Source organism: Rana temporaria, chromosome 3 (genome assembly GCF_905171775.1).
Source record: "Rana temporaria chromosome 3, aRanTem1.1, whole genome shotgun sequence".
Lineage (NCBI taxonomy): Eukaryota > Metazoa > Chordata > Amphibia > Anura > Ranidae > Rana > Rana temporaria.
In genome coordinates, this window is record NC_053491.1 from 144,037,433 (window position 1) to 144,055,577 (window position 18,145).

Sequence of the window (18,145 nt, forward strand, 5' to 3'; positions counted from 1 at the left end):
TACCAGACCTGAAGGGCCTGGTAATTGAATTTGGGGGCACCCCCACTTTTTTTTGGTTTTTTTTATGAATGGATCCGACAATTCATTATAGCCGCGAGTCCGGTTTTAAATTACTTTTTTTCTTTCAGAAATGACACTTTGTGCAGTGATAGTTCTAGAGTACTTTCGAATTTGCCGCGAACCCCCCCCAAATTGTTCGTTGTTCGCCAAACAGGCAATGTTTCGAGTCGAACATGAGTTCAACTCAAACTCGAAGCTCATCCCTATTGAGACTACAAAATCAGTGGAAGCTACCTAAAAACAGTTATAGATATTTTCAGATAAAAAAATAATAACTATTATGTTGGTATATTCTTGCATATCTTTCAGAGCTGTGAGGTGCTTTGTCGTCTCTGGCAACAGGTTGCATCTAATGTCACCCAAGTTGCCAGTCAACACTTATCCCTAACTATGCTGATGTGCTTATTTTCTCCTATCTCCAATCTAACGCCTAAGTACGAATGGCTCCTGTACACTTTATTTAGCGCTGTCCGATGAAGCCTATGGAAAGGATTTTTCATACGTTTAATGACTATGCACTAACTCTATAACAAATAGGATTCTTGCATATATACCCAAAGCAATGACAATACTACTGCTCAAATGCTCCCCAAACCTCCATCAGCCAGATCACCATGTGGATCGAATGGTGGAAGACATACAGAATTGGCTTGTCAGGTTTCAGTAGACTTAAAGAGCTTCCCTCCAATCACTTTGCATATTATTTAATATATACTGTGATTGCGTACTTGCCAAATATGCTGCAGAAACTTCCCTCCACTAAGTCTGGCTGCATCCATTTTAACTGTGGGCAGCTGAAGCTGCTGCCTGTTCACTTTCTGGATTTACAGACACACACCTCCAGCTCTGCAGCTCTCATTGGCCCTCTTGACTCATCCCCCCTCCCTTTCTGGCAAACTCTCACAAGAGAGCTGTGTATGATGTAATAACTGGTGGTCATCGGCAAACAGACACAACTCCGTATTGCACATTTCTAATTTTGAATACTTTTTCAAGTGAAACTTTTATCACATATTCTAGCATGTTATTTATATGTCTACATGCCCTTTTTAGGCTTAATTTCATTTAGTTTGAAATAGATTTTTCTTATTCTCGTTGAATTTATATCACTTAAACTATGTAATCTACATCTGTTGGTTAAATATTTACATTAGCACCTGTTCACTTCCTATATGTGTACCCTTCTGTATGACCACAGTTTGGAAGGATTTGTTTTGTTTTGTTTGCTCTTGCTTTCAAATATTATCACCTAATAAAAATGTATTTTAAAAAACATAATGAGATTAAACTTCAGCTTTAACTAATGCAAAGAAGCATAACAAACATGTATCAGTAACCTGTACATCTGTGTTCTTTTTGTGCAGCTTTAAAGCTTTATAGGAAGCTTCAAACCAATAAAGCTGTCCTTTAGCATCCTCCAAATCTTCTCTATCCTCCAAATCCTTGTTCAGAAAAATAGTTTCAGCTAAAAAAGGAAAAAAAGATAATTGTTGGAAAAATTTGTAAGGCTAACAACTTTATAACAAACCAACCAAGCCACACTTTTGAAAGCCAAAAGCCTCCTAATGCGAGTCACTTAACCTCAAACTCTACAAAAATAAATATTATATACACACACACATATATATATATATATATATATATATATATATATATATATATATATATATATATATATATATATATATATATATATATATATATATATATTACACATATACACACACACAATTATATATTATAGTACTGTGTAAAAGCTTTAGGTGTGAAAAAATTCTGAAAATTAAGAATGCTTTCAGAAATATATTTTTCTCAATTAACAAAAAGTAAAGTAAATGAACAGAAGAGAAATCCAAATAAAAACGCAATATTTGTTTTTCTCTTTCATTTCCCTATTGGAGAGGACAGGAACTGATAAGAAGACGAGCGAGCGCAACTTTTAAGCACGACGTGTTGGGTATCAGTTTACTCGGCGTAACATTATCTTTCACAATATAAAAAAAAAATTGGGCCAACTTTATTGTCCTATTTTTTTTTTTTTTTCTCAAATAAAGTGCGCTTCTAAGACCGCTGCTCAAATACGGTGTGACAAAGTATTGCAACGACCTCCATTTTATTCTCTAGGGTGTTAGAAAATATATATATATAATGTTTGGGGGTTCTAAGTAATTTTCTAGCAAAAAAAAACTGTTTTAAACTTGTAAACACCAAATCTCAGAAAGAGGCTTGGTCCTTAAGTGGTTAAAGCTAAAAAAAAAAAAAAAAAAAAAAAAACTAACTGTTGGTGCCAGGTTTCTGTACTTGAAAGTCAATTAAAAAGCTCCAAAATTGCCAAATCATTTGTCAGACTTAATGGCCGACAACATTACAGTATAGCTTCTAGTTTGCTTCCTGAACAGTTTTACATTTTGTTGCCACTGGGAGTCTACCACAGGGTGAAGGGGGAAAAAAAGCTCTATCCCCTCTCTTTTTGCAGACTCTTACTTCAGCAACAGAAGTCAGTTGTGCCAGGATGAGAGAAGCAATCTCACTGCCTGAACCCTTGAGAGTCATTTAGGGCCAAAAAAATAAAAAAAGACAAAAAACGTTTTCTGCCTAGCCCAAAATTTATAAATACAAATATGGCCAACACACATGTAAATTGAATTCTCACTACTTACTAAGAAGAGCCAAGCAGGATAAAGCAGCTGCCTGCAGTTTTGGATTTGCAGGATAGTTGGTCAGTGCCTTTATGATGACTTCATGAGCTTCATTTAGAACCAGAATATTGAAGAAGCTTCCTTAAATGAAAATAAAGAAATACAACCCACTAATGAGACATGAACTTCATGAAAACAAAAACAAAGAAAAACTTGTGGGAGCACAATACAGCACACAGGCTTTATATTCATAGACCCTGGGTTGTAGCTGTACGGTCCGGTGATTGGACACTGCAAAGCTTTTTGTGGACACTCCTCCTGGGTGTTCCGCCCCATAACCGTATCCCACTCTGAGTCCTCAAGTGTTTAGCAAGCAATATAGAAACAGAGGGCAGATGAGAAAAATTTGAACTTTACAGCTAAAGTAATACTAAACACACACTGTTTAATTTCCATTGTCCATGCTATATGTGAATGATGGCACCAACTATTTTGATAAAAAAAAAAAAAAAAAAAGTACCTTTTTCCTAATCGATATACAGCTGACACATGACCCAGCTCTTCCCCAGCCTGTTTGCAGGGAAACATAAGCAGGCGGAGCTTCTAGCCCTCTATTGCTGGTCATATGTTAAAAGAAAAACAGCCTTTGGAATACAGAGTAAAAATAAATATCAATAAATGATTTTAAATTGTCATACAAATATATATATGAAATCAAATCTTTATTATTTTTTTGGCAATAACATGGTGTGGGTGGATTTCTGCCAGTCATAAGCTGTGTTACATCGCTCCAGCCTGTGTCTTAGAATAAGAGGGATGTGAAGCCTCCATTAATCTACCTGTAATATCCCACCCCCATTGTATTTAGCTGGTTAGTGGGCATGGAGGAGGGAGGGAGTGGCATGTTATTTGCCACAGGGTATACGCTCACATGTGTGACTCTATAGTCACATGGGCTGCTCAGATGTGATTGGGAATTAATGCTCAGCATAGAAAATCACTTACAAGTGAGCATGTGCAAAGTTACCAACACTGCTTCTGAATTGGGGACTTGGACAAAAGGGGGAGATAGAGAACAGCAGGAACAACCATTTTTGTTTGCAGAATACAGAAAACTAATCCCATAGTGACTGATTGAGAAACAACAGCATGTAATACACCATTTATTGATGTTCAGTGACACTTTAACCCTTTCGCTGCCAGGCCATGCGCTCCACTTAAAGTCAACAAAGTATTGTTTAGTGGTGCGTTTATCCTGACATAATGACACAAGGTTAGCTTCAGCTGAATGGGCATGGTCAGGATCATCATACAGTATACATAAGGCCTTAAAATAAACTTCAACTGACCCTCTGGCTGGGTCATCTGCGGGGAGACTAAAACGCTGGGCGAATTGCGAATTGCAAAATATCCTCAGCAAATAAGCGAGCCTGTGTAGTGTCCATTTGACAGATTTTTTAAAAAAAGGCTTGCAATGTTATGTCTACTCCAACACAGGTGGAGAGACACTATACTGTAGCTATCTACTGTGTGCTTCAACTATAGCAGCCCCCTTTTCCTTAAGGCAAGCAGGCCTACCGGTACTTGGTTGACCCCAGGACTTCTACACAATGCTACAGTGCCTGGCCACCACACCAAGGCAGAAGCAAACAGATACTTGCAGTTAAGCAAACAGATAACGTGGTTCTATGACAGGAACAACGCAGGTATCGTTGTCTCTATCACAAACAAGGGACAGAGCGTTTGGCCTGCTTATAACAGGTGACTGACCATATCAATCACCTTGCAGATGGACACAGACAGGGAGAATGCAATAGCCAAAACCCGGAGGCTGGATTAAAGAGCAAAGACTCTATGCATCTACATTCTGTGCATTAAAGGTGAAAAAAACTGACCGTGACCTAGCCTCTCGGTTTTACTCACCTGAGCCCTGTAATTCCCACGGTGGTGACGCGGTCTTCCTCTCTGGCCGGGGTTCTCAGCTCCTGATTGGATAGATTGATAGCAGCGCAGCCATTGGCTTCCGCTGCTGTCAATCAAATCCAATGACGTGGACGTGGGCCCCCACCTACATTCTGCATCTATGGACTCAGGAGCGTGCCCGCAAGGTAACCCCCCTGGGAGAGCGCTTCTCCTAGGGGTTTATACGATGAGGGGAGGAGCTGATAGCGCCGCCGAGGGACCCCAGAAGGGGATGATCAGTTCCACTCTGTGCAAAACGAACTGCACAGTGGAAGCAAGTATGACATGTTTGTTATTTATAAAAAAAAAATAAGTTTTACAAATCAATCACTTTGAGAGTTGATCCAAGGATAAACTAATAAACTTGTTAAAAAGCAAAAAAATTTTTTTCCCATCACCTTTCAAAGATAGCAAAATACTAAGGATTCACACAGTGGTATAGGGTTATATAAGGGGGAGACGCGTCTTCAAAAGCTTTGCCAGTGTTTTCTCATCTAAAGGTTCAGCCCACAGTCCAGGATCTATGTAGAATATCAGGTCTGTGTCGTGTACTGTACAATTAAGTGTATAGTGTATAGCAGGCATGTCCAAAGTCTGGCCCGCGGGCTAATCGCGGCCCGCGTTCCGATTTGGAACGGCCCGCCTGGTTGTCTGGACATATATATCTTTTGTGGCCCCTAATGATCTCCCAGCTCCGGGGCCACAAAAGATATATAACTTTGATCACTAAATGGTGCATCGCAGGCCGAATTCTGCCCGCCACTAACATCTTTCACAACATGGGAGGCACGGCACGTCTTCTACATCATTGCCTCACTCCCCCTTACTCCCCCTCCCTACACACTTTATTCACAGAAGCCTGGAAGCCCTGCAGGTCAGGACAAAGGGCGGGATCTTTCAAGTTACAAAGCAGGTGATTGGTTGCTAGACAGTGGGGCGGGTCCCAGCAACCAATCACCCGCCTTGAACTTGAAAAGTCCCGCCATTTGTCTGGACCTGCCTGACTGTGGTGGAGGGAGTCTATTGGGGAGGGGTCTATGAAGTGGGCTCTGTTTTATGGGGGGGGTCTGTGATGGAGTGGGGATGGTCTGAGCATCTGTGATGGTCTGGGCATCTGTGATGGTCTGGGCATCTGTGATGGTCTGGGGACCTGTGATGGACTGCCACAAAGGCAAGAGAATTCTTGTTGGGCAGTGTATTAGTACTTGAACGAACACACTTAGACTGAATTTCAATGGTTCAAAGAATGTCAGGCAAAATGGTCGGTCCTCACGCATGTTCACTTCATCAAACCTGGCCCTCTTTAAAAAAAAAGGTTGGACACCCCTGGTGTATAGAGATAGAGTGTATAGTGTAGTGTATATGGTGCCAATAAATTAGGGCTGGTTGCTATGGGATACTGAACTTATAAATAAGAACCTTTAAAGTGGTTGTAAACCTCAGACATGAAAAATGAACACAGCATATCCCTCTATAGTGTGTACTCGTCTCAATCCAGAGCACTACATGTCATTTCTGTCTGCCGTTTTGTTTCGTATGAGTCACTTATGACAAGTTCTCCTGACACCAAGAGAAAAACAAAAAGGTGAGAGGGGGTGCAGATAAACAGGTGCAGCCTATGTAGGAGGCATGGTTTCATCTCATGGTATCACCTGAGGCCAGTCACTTCACTAGGCACTTTAACCTAATATAGCCCTTTAATCTTTTTAGTGTCAACATAAAGCAAGAGCATTTCTCTCCCCCCCCCCCCCCCCAACAACATTCCAATTACGAACACTTTAATATTTCTAATTACAAAACACAATGCTCACCAAATGTAAGTTTCTGAAATAAACAACAGCACACTTCTTGAACTTTTTCACTGTTTGGAAAGGTCTTCATAGCTTCCATTATGATATTGTAGCATCTTACATTACCAGACATAAGTAATTCCACATTGCTAGCTGTAATATAAAGATGTGAAAGCTAAAATGATATGTTCATATTAGGATATTCTATAAAAAAAATTTAATGATACAATAATCAGTTACACTAACAAATTGGATTATATGAACATAGTTCTTACAGCTAACCTGGCCCCCTGTAAACAGGTCACAAAGAACTTTAATAAAATATGCAAAGTATCAAAACACCAAACAGTCAAACATGGTGTTGGCAGCAAGATGGTCTGGGGCTGCTTTGCAGCTTCAGGACCTGGACGAATTCCCATAAAATTGATGAAACCATGAATTTTGCCCTCTACCAGAAAATCCTGAATGAGAATGTTTGGCTATCAGTTCATTACCTCAACTGCACTTGGATTAAGCATCAAGACAATGATGCACAGCCATTGGCTCCCGCTGCCGTCAATCAAATCCAATGACGCGGGCACCAGGGGTGGGGCCGAGTCCTGCATTCAGCAGCTATGGTAACCCCCTTGGGAGAGCGCTTCTCAGAGGGGGTTATCTGATGCAAGGAGGAGCCACTATGTGCAAAATGAGCTGCACAGTGGAGGCAAGTATGATATGTTTGTCATTTAAAAAAAAAAAAAAAAAAAATTAACCTATAATATCACTTTAATTTGTTGGTAAATCTGAAGGCCAGGATGTCCACTTCTGGGATTCCCCTTTTCTGATAAATCAGGGCGAAGATGTCTGGATGTCAAGGACCCATTCCCCTTGATCCAGGTGGTAGTGGACGAGGTAATCCACTTTCCAATTGTCCTCTCCTGGGATGTGGACCTCAGATTGCTGGATGGGCAGTGTCTGTCCATGAGATTATCTGGCCTGCTTCCTTCAAGGCTACATGACGTCTGGCGGCCCCTATATAGTTGAGCTAGGCCACACCCATGGAATTGTCTGACTGCAACCCGATTGGGGTGTCCTTGCATAAAGGTGGGTGGTGGAAATTGAGTGTTTCAGTGCCATCCTTATTGTTTTGAACTCAAGGATGTTGATGAACAGCTTGGACTTGCAGAGGTGACCAGGTTTCATGCCAGAAAGACTGGAAACTTATCACTTTTCAGTGTGAAGGAAGAAAAGCGTCAAGGATACCCGAATGCAGGCATTCAGCAGCAGGGATGACCAGATCTGTGTAGCTGCACTCAGGAACCTAAAACCAGACTATATAGGATTTAAGCAACTTTATTAACAGTGAAACAAAACCTAACCAAATAGAAAACTGAATACACAGCAAACAAGATATGAATGAACCATAATCAAATGATACAATACCTAACTAGCAAACCAACCAAGACCAAAAATCGAACTAAAATACAATATATACAGACAAAAGGGGAGCACAGATCAATGGAGTAAAACTAGAGGTGCAAGAAACCATCAGGAAAGAAAAAGGCAAGGCAAAAGGGAAAGAGAAAAAGGCAAGGGGAAAGAGAAAGACAAAAGTCAAGGGTAAAAGAGAAAGGCAAAAAAAAAAAAAAAAAAGGGAAAGAGACCAAACGAGGGGGGAAGAAAAAAGAAACAAAGATAAGAGGGATTGAGAAAGACAAAGAGAAAGTGAAAGTGTGTCCCTACAGCGTGAGGTCCAGGTATACCTCCCAAAATTTTACCAAGGCTGCACTGAAGCATTGCTTTTATTGTACTAATAAATGACAGTGAGTTGATTAAAGAAGAATTCAAGGTATGGGAGTTTTTTGCATAGTTACAATTATCCAGCTTGAATCAATGTAACCAAGCATATACATACCATACCTGTGGGACCCCTCTAGAGACTGTAAACCATTATAGGTTGACACCGTTACACCAGTGAGCTCCACTGGCTTCTGGATCCCATGGTGAATGGCTGCCCTACTGCATTCTAAGCACAGGAGGAGGGAAAAAAAATAAAAGGGAGGTCCATCACCTAAGGACACTAGAAAAAAACAAAACAAATTTCTTGTGGAATGAGGTAGGGTTATAGAGGTATGTGTCCAATCACCTGAAGGTAGCAGCCTATAACCCAGGGTATATAAAGATATGCAGGTGTCCTGTACCTTATTATTATAAGAAGTGACAATGTGCAAGTAAGAACACCACAGCCACCGATAGGACAATTTACCAAAATTGGAGAGTGAAAAAATCTGGTACAGCTCTATATAGAAACCAATCAGCTTCCAGGTTTTATTGTGTTGTGTTTTATTGCCATACGCTCCAACATTGGGCGAAATGTCACATGAAGTGTATAAATCCATGGTTCCCTATGGTAGTCATCTTAACTGGTCTGACACAAGTCAGTCCAACTTTAAAAAAGGTTCCTGTACTACATTGGTCCTACTTCAGCCCATTGAATATCACTGCAGTTGGATCAAAGTCAGATCATCATCCTAAATGATCAGACTTTAGAATGTGACTTGTGCTTTGAGGATCTGGAAGAGGAACCCCACACCATAAAAAAAAAAAGGCATAGGGTCTCCCCCCCAGCAAATGGTGTGGGGTCCCCCCCAAAATCCATACCAGACCCTTATCCGAGCACACAGCCCAGGTGGTCAGGAAGGGGGGCGGGGCAGACAAGCAAACCCCCCTCCTGGAACATACCAGGCCACATTGCCCTCAACATGGGGGGTGGGTGCCTGGGGCATGAAGGGGGCGGGGTCTCCGGATGACACAGAGTTTGGCTTTTAGGCCAAGAAAGTTCAATTTTGGCCTCATCTGACCAAAACACCCTCTTCCATAGGTTTGCTGTGTCCCCCACATGGCTTCTCGCAAACTGCCAATTGGACTTCTTATGGCTTTCTTTCAACAATGGCTTTCTACTTGCCACTCTACCATAAAAGGCCAGATTTGTGGAGTGCACGACTAATAGTTGTCCTGTGGACAGATTCTCCCACCTGAGCTGTGGATCTCTGCAGCTCCTCCAGATAAACCATGGGCCTCTTGGCTGCTTCTCTGATTAAGGCTCTCCTTGCCTAGCCTGTCAGTTTAGGTGGACAGCCATGACTTACTAGGTTTGCAGTTGTGCGATCTGTGAGATGTTCAAAGCTTGGGATATTTTTTTTATAACCTAACCCTGCTTTAAAAAGGTATCCACTACTATATCCCTGACCTACATAGTGTGTTCCTTGGCCTTCATGATGCTGTTTGTTCACCAAGGTTCTCTAACAAACCTCAGAGGGCTTCACAGAACAGCTGTGTTTATACTGAGATTAAATTACACACAGGTGGACTCTGTTTACCAATTAGGAGACTTCAGAAGGCAATTGGTTCCACTATATTTTTGTTAGGGGGGGGGGGGGGTTAGAGTAAAAGGGGGCTGAATACATATGCACAACACATTTTTTAGGTATTTATTTGTAAAGAAATTTGAAAACCATTTACAATTTTCCTTTCATGTCACAACTATGTGCCACTTTGTGTTGGTCTATCACATAAAATCCCAATAACATACATTTACTGTATTTATTGGCGTATAACACTCCCTTTTTTATCCTGAAAATAGATGGTAAACTGTGCCTGCGTGTTATACGCAGGGGGCTGTGGAAAGTTTTTTTCCTGAGATTTCCCTCTTATGCCGCGTACAGACGGTCGTTTTTTGTGATGAAATAAAACAACGTTTTATATCATGAAACAAAACGAAGTTTTTCAAACTTCATTTTAAAAAACAACATTGCCTACACACCATCGGTTTTTCAAAATGCTATAGCAAAGCGCGGTTACGTTCAGCACATACGACGGCACTCTTTTCCATTCAAGCTCGCGTCATAACTTGCTTCTGAGCATGCGCGGGTTTAAAAACATCGTTTTACCCACACACTATCATTTTAAATGACACAAAAAACGACGTTTTGAAAAAAAACGACATAAAAAATTGAAGCATGTTCGAATTTTTTTTTGTCGTTTTTCAGAAGACATATAACAACGTTTTCCCCACACACGGTCATTTTAAATGACGTTTTTAAAAATTTCATGTTTTTTTTTCATCACAAAAAACGACCGTGTGTACGCAGCATTAAAGTTAGGGTGCGTATTATATGCCTGTGTGTGTTATACGCCGATAAATACGGTACTTTTTTGGTTGGAACATAACAAAATGTGGAAAATTTGAAGGGGTACAAATACTTTTTCAAGGCACTGTACATGTTCTCATTTACCAGCCTCATCAGTGCTTTCTGCGCTTTAGCAGACAACCATTTCCAGTTTGTCACACTGCCCTTTGACCTATTCTTTGTTCCCAAAGTTTTCACAAAGGTCTTCGCACCTCTGCTTGCCCAGCTCAGGTCATTTAAGTCACAGGCTATATAGGTGACTTTCTACTGTAGGACTCATTTTCCTTGCAGCCATCACAAAATGTTTGCAGGACAATTCAACCCAATGTGTCAGAAAAGGGGGATTCCAGATGTTGGGTGTACTCCCATTATTATGAAAAAAACAGGGGGGGGTTGGTAGCGCTAAAAACCACACTACTTGAATTAGGTGTAGATATAAATATAGGTTAAACACAACATGAGTCCGTGCCAACTGGATGTAAATGTATATATCAAGCTGATACTCCTCACAGGGGATAGCAACGGATATCACTCAAAAAATTATTAAATTAATTTAGTGTCCAAAACGTAATAGTGTAATATTGTCCAATTTGTAAATGACAAAATGTATTCAAGTGAAGAGAAGAAACCACCACCGATTTTTGGGAGTTGAATGGACGTAACCGTTCCCCACAGTCGCACCAAAAGTGGCAAGTAAACACCATTACAAGAAGAGTTGGACCCCGTTAGATGAGGTCATACAGGCATCGATATCCACCCCGACGGGTAATACAAGGTCCCAGCGGTAGTAGGTAGCTTCTCTCCCAGCGAATCCTACCCTGGCTCCGGGTTCTGACCGTCACATCCAGACAGAAAGCTTTAGGCAGATGATTCACCTTGTGCCAAACGATCAGCTCTTTTACCAAGCTTTCCCTCTCCCACGCAGCCATCTACTGAAGTTTCCAAGAGCTCTGTCTGCCTGGATACAGACAGACAGAGCTCTTGGAAACTTCAGTAGATGGCTGTGTGGGAGAGGGAAAGATCTGTCTGCCTGGATACAGACAGACAGAGCTCTTGGAAACTTCAGTAGATGGCTGTGTGGGAGAGGGAAAGCTTGGTAAAAGAGCTGATCGTTTGATACAAGGTGAATTATCTGCCTGGATGTGACGGTCAGAACCCGGATCCAGGGTAGGATTCGTTTTAATCAGGACTGCGACAGTATAGCGGACAGATCGGACACTTTTGATGCATTTTTGGACCCATTGACAATTATACAGCGATCAGTGCTAAAAAATGCACTGATTACTTTGTAACTGTCACCGTCGGGGAAGGGGTTAACACTACAGGGCGATCAAGGCGTTAACTGTGTTGCCTAGTGTGTGTGTTCTAACTGTAGGGGGGTGGGACTGACTAGAGGAAATTACAGATCGTTGTTCCTAGCTAGTAGAAACTCTTTTCTTTTTTTTTTTTGCGCTTTAACCACTTCCATACCGGGCACTTACGCCCCTTCCTGCCCAAGCCAATTTTCAGCTTTCAGCACTGTCGCACTTTGAATGACAATTGCGCGGTCGTGCTACACTGTACCCAAACAATTTTTTTATCATTTTGTTCCCACAAATAGAACTTTCTTTTGGTGGTATTTGATCACCTCTGCGGTTTTTATTTTTTGCGCTATAAACAAAAGAAAAGTGACAATTTAAAAAAAAAACACTATTTTTTTACTTTTTTATTTAATAAATATCACAATTTTTTTTAAAAAAAACGTTTTTTTTCCTCAGTTTAGGCCGATATGTATTCTTCTACATATTTTTGGTAAAAAAAAATTGCAATGATCATATATTGATTGGTTTGCGCAAAAGTTATAGCGTTTACAAAATAGCTGATAGATTTATGGCATTTTTATTTTATTAATTTTTTTACTAGTATTGGCGGCGATTTGCGATTTTTTTACTGTCACCGTGACATTGCGGCGAACACATCGGACACTTTTGACACGTTTTTGGCGCCATTCACATTTATACAGCGATTAATGCGATAAATATGCACTAATTACTGTATAAATGTGACTGGCATTCAAGGGGTTAACACTAGGGGGTGAGGGAGGGGTTAATATGTATACCTGAATTGTGTTCTAACTGTGGGGGAAGGGGGGTGACTGGGGGAGGTGACCGATCTATGTCCCTATGTACAAGGGACACAGATCGGTCTCCTCTCTCCCCTGACAGGACGTGGAGCTCTGTGTTTACACACAGAGCTCCACGTCTTGTCCCTGTAGCCGCCGATTCCGAGTGCCTGGCGGACATCGCGACCGCCAGGCACGCGCATCGGCATCTCGGGGACGCGTCGGGCGGGCGCTCGCGCGCCCCCCAGTGGCCGCAAGAATACAGGATGTCAAATGACGTCCTGTTGAATATTCAGAGTCACCGTGGAGCCGCCATTTGACGATGGCCCGGTACTCTAGTGGATAAACAAAAAACACACAGGCAGAGATGATCAAATACCACCAAAAGAAAGCTCTACTTGTGGGAAAAAAAGGACGTCAATTTTGTTTGGGTACAGAGTGGCATGATTGGGCAATTGTCAGTTAAAAGCGACGCAGTGCCTTATCGCAATAAAAAATGGCCTGGTCATTAAGGGGGTACATTTTCTGGGACTGAAGTGGTTAATATTTAAGTGTCTTACAACTAGTCAAGTCAGGAACACACACAAAAAACTGTGCGCTTTCCACCACGCTCAGTCTTTTGGCAGACACAAGACCGCTCCATGCTTTTCAGTGCAGAACGATTTTAGGAAAGGGTCAGGGACTTTGAAATTAAAATGAATGTATAAAAGGAACATCTTTGATAGTATGGTCTCTAGTGGTTGCCAACACCCCTGGTAAACAGGAAAAAGTGGAGAATCCCCCAAGGTGGGGCTTTTGAGGCAACAGTAGTTAGAGTAGTCAGGATTAATACAAAAATATAATCGTTTAATAATGAACAAAAAATATATACATATATGACATAGTAGTTTAAAAACAACACATAGGGGAGTGTCAATTGAAAAAAGGAGAGAGTCCACAGTACAAATACAGGGCCCTACGCGTTTCGGGTTTCCTTCTTCAGGGGCCGAAGTATGTATGGAGTCAAAAGTCTATTTAACAACTTTTCTAGAAAAAACAAACAAAATAACATATATGTTGAAAATGGTAACATACAATGGAGAAATAGCAATATACATATCAAAGGGCACAGATTAAAAAGCATCATACCACCCAGGACGTTTATGTAGCTCTGCACACCCCTTGTTGGGACATCGTGGGCAGGACACAGAAAAAACCTCAGATGGTGCAGAGAGGAGTGGAGACTGGCATCCTGTATTAAATCGCAGTGTAGCAAGACCTTTGGCCAGAAGTGTCACAGCGTAAAAAATTGTTATTTTATTTTACCTGTCCCAAAGATAAAAGGACAAGATAATATGGTAGGTACTAGGCAATAAATGGCTCATGAAAAATTGAACCAGAGAACTATATATAAGGAAAACAACATACCTGTGATAGAAGGTGAGTATTGTATAATGGCCAGAGAGGTCAGTAGAGAGCTCAATAGCTGGAGGTATAAGATAAAATGATAATAGGAATTAGGGACATAAAGATTGTAGGAAAGCATGATAAGGGAATAGATGGGAGGGACTGAGAAGCTAACTGGGAAACGTCCAAGGAAGAGAATACTTACATGGAAAGGTTCCCAATCAATATAAGGTGAGCTGCTGACACCACAGCCGTCCTGCAATGTCTGACATTGTGGGACGGCAGACAGCTTTAAATAGGAGAGCAAAGGGGAGGGCCGTGTGTGGTGGGAGGCGTCAGTTACTGACTTAGTAAATTACAATGGGTCTATGTGGAAGAGGGACGGTAACGTGATGACGTGGTTGCGCCCTGTGTGTGGAGAGAGAGGGCGGATATGACACGCTAGCCTCTCAGAAAAGCCCACACTTGCAGCGTTACTGCTACACGCAGCGTCACGACACAAGTGCGTCATGTGTGAGGTGAGCAGGGCAGATAATACGACCTCTCATCTCACAGGCGCCCACACTTGCGGCGTCGCGACGTGAATGACGTCAGTGCGCCAGAGGAAAGTACAGAAGGATGCGATTCCCCTAGTCACATGACACGACTTCTGTACTTTCCTCCGGCGCACTGACATCATTCACGTCGCAACGCCACAAGTGTGGGCCGCCTGTGAGATGAGAGGACGTATTATCCGCCCTCTCTCTCCGCCCTGTTCACCTCACACATGATGCACTTGCGTCGTAACGCTGCGTGTAGCAGTAACGCTGCAAGTGTGGGTGCCTGTGAGATGAGAGGACGTATTATCCGTATTATTCCCCATAGTCTAAATTGCTGGTATGTTTGCAGCTGATGAAACGCCATCTTTAATTGAAATAATGGGACGTTTTTTGCTTAACAATCTGTAGACTATCCACATACCTTGATTTTGTTTTCCTTTCCTCCCTTTGCTTTACCTCTAAATTATGGCCCTTCCTTATCTCTATTAGCTGTCCACTTGTAAATCTGTTTCTTAAGTGAGAATTCTGCTCTGCATAGCCAGCCATTTTATTACCTACCTAATTAGTAATTGGAAGAACACACCCCCCATTCCTAACAGTATATATCTAACCATCTCTTGGGAAAGGCACGTTTGCCTAGGGGTGGCACGTTTGCAAATGGGGTTCTTTCTCGAAGTGGGGAGATTTATCTAAGTGGAAGCACTTCTGACTCTGCACTTCGGCGATTGCACAAAGCAAAGGAAAAAAGGGATTTTTAATACAGCTTACCTGTAAAATCCTTTTCTTGGAGTACATCACGGGACACAGAGCGGCATATTCATTACTATATGGGTTATATGGAGTACCTTCAGGTGTTGACACTGGCAATCTCAAACAGGAAATGCCCCTCCCTATATAACCCCCTCCCATAGGAGGAGTACCTCAGTTTTGTAGCAAGCAGTATGCCTCCCAAAATGGTCCCCAAAAAGAGGGGTGGGAGCTCTGTGTCCCGTGATGTACTCCAAGAAAAGGATTTTACAGGTAAGCTGTATTAAAAATCCCTTTTTCTTTATCGTACATCACGGGACACAGAGCGGCATATTCATTACTATATGGGATGTCCCAAAGCAATGCTCACAATGAGGGGAGGGAGAACATCTCCAAGACAAAAGGATTTAATTTAGAGATATACTCAAATCATAATAAATCCAACTTAGTTGAGAAAAATAATTTTAAATTTTAAATTTAACTCAAAAGGGAGCCCCCGGAATCCGAGGGTCTCAAACTGCAGCCTGCAGCACTGCCTGCCCAAAGGCTGTATCAGTATTCCTTCTTACGTCCAACTGGTAGAATTTTGTAAACGTGTGGACAGAAGACCAGGTTGCCGCCTTGCAAACTTGAGCCATAGAGATCTGGTGATGTGCTGCCCAGGAGGCGCCCATGGCCCTAGTAGAATGAGCCCTTAATGATACTGGAGGAGGCAACCCTTTCAAGCCGTAGGCCTGAGTGATTAACTGCTTAATCCACCTAGAGATGGTGGACTTTGCAGCTGCCTGCCCCTTCTTGGGCCCATCCGGTAAAATGAACAACACATCCGTCTTCCGGATCTTCTCTGTAGCTTTAAGATAGGCCTTCATGGCCCTGACAATATCCAAGGTATGCAGCAACCCTTCCTTTCTGGAAGTAGGTTTAGGGAAGAAGGATGGTAATACCAAATCCTGGTTTAGATGAAAACTGGATATAACCTTCGGTAGGAAGGAAGGATGAGGGCGGAGAACGACCTTGTCCTTATGAAAAATAAGATATGGTTCCTTACAGGATAAGGCTGCCAGTTCCGATACTCTTCTGGCGGAAACTATGGCAACCAAAAATACTAACTTCCTTGTCAGTAAAACCAAAGGAATTTCAGCCAACGGCTCAAAAGGTTGTTTCTGTAAACTTGACAGAACAAGATTTAAATCCCACGGACAAAGCAGGGATTTAACTGGAGGTTTAATACGTAAGACCCCTTGAAGGAAGGTCTTAACCAGCGAGTGGGTGGCCAGCGGCCGCTGAAACCACACTGACAGAGCTGAAATCTGTCCCTTGATTGTGCTTAATGCCAATCCCTTATCCACTCCTAGCTGGAGAAAACTTAAAACTCTATCGATGGTAAACTTGCGAGAAAGCCATCGCTTGGACTCACACCAGCCTACATAGGCCTTCCAGACCCTGTAATAAATCACCCTAGAGACCGGTTTCCTGGCTCTGATTAGGGTAGAGATTACTTTCTGAGACAGACCTCTACCCCTGAGAATCAGGGATTCAGCTTCCAGGCCGTCAAATTTAGATGCCGTAAGGCAGGGTGGAGGATCGGACCTTGCGATAGCAGGTCTGGCCGTAGAGGAAGAGTTCAAGGGTCTCCCACTACCATCTTTAGGATGAGTGAGTACCATGCCCTTCTGGGCCATGCTGGAGCTACCAGGATGACTGGTATGTGCTCCACCCTGATCCTGCGCAGCAGGCGGGGTAGTAACTGGAGCGGGGGAAACGCATAAAGAAGTTTGAACTGATGCCAAGGGCAAACCAGCGCATCGGTTCCGCAGGCCATCGGATCCCTTGAGCGGGATATGAACCTGTCTAGCTTCTTGTTGAGTCTCGATGCCATGACATCCACGTCCGGCACTCCCCATCTTTGGCAGAGTGCTTGAAAGATTTGTGGATGCAGAGACCATTCCCCCGGCAATAGAGTCTGGCGGTTTAAGAAGTCCGCCTGAAAGTTGTCCACTCCTGGAATAAATATTGCCGATATGCCGGGCACATGAGCCTCTGCCCATAGGAGAATCAAGCTCACCTCTCTCTGAGCGGCTTGACTCTTGGTTCCCCCTTGGTGATTTATGTATGCCACGGCCGTGGCATTGTCTGATTGAATTCTCACCGGGAACCCCTGCAATTTTGACGTCCAAGCCCTGAGGGCTAGTCGAGCAGCTCTGAGCTCCAAGATGTTGATGGGCAACTGCTTCTCTGGCTTTGCCCAAGTACCTTGGCGAATGCAACCATCCAAAATTGCTCCCCAGCCCGTCAGGCTGGCGTCTGTGGTCACTATCTTCCAGGCCACTGGGCTGAAAGATTTCCCCTTCAGTAGATTCTGAGGATCTAACCACCAACACAGACTTTGTCGGACTCTTGATGAGAGCGGCAACGGGATATCCAAGGCCTGTGGCCTTCTGCTCCATGCTGACAGGATGGCTGCCTGCAGGATGCGAGTGTGGCTCTGGGCGTATGGTACCGCCTCGAATGTGGCCACCATCTTGCCTAGTAACCTCATACATAGGCGAATAGTCGGTTCTTTCTTGCTTAGAACCAGTAGGATTAATTCCTTGATGGCCTTGACCTTCATCAGAGGTAAAAACACTCTTTGTTGTTCTGTGTCTAATCTCATGCCGAGATATTCCAACTGCCTTGTGGGCTGGAATGCTGACTTTTCTCGATTTAGGACCCAGCCGAACCTCTCTAGGTATTGGACCGTGAGGGCCACTGC

At 42.7% G+C, this 18,145-nt stretch overlaps 1 protein-coding gene across 5 annotated transcripts in view; it reads right to left on the minus strand.

Moving 5' to 3' along the window:
• Positions 1-18,145, minus strand: part of LRRK2 (leucine rich repeat kinase 2) — a 376,481-nt gene that overhangs the window by 268,786 nt on the left and 89,550 nt on the right. For all 5 annotated transcript variants that reach the window (XM_040343608.1, XM_040343610.1, XM_040343612.1 and 2 more), the window contains exons 9-11: positions 6,473-6,604; positions 2,721-2,840; positions 1,398-1,525 (exon numbers count right to left, since the gene is read on the minus strand). In XM_040343608.1, the coding sequence (XP_040199542.1) occupies positions 1,398-1,525; positions 2,721-2,840; positions 6,473-6,604 (380 nt within the window). The remainder of the gene's footprint in view (positions 1-1,397; positions 1,526-2,720; positions 2,841-6,472; positions 6,605-18,145) is intronic.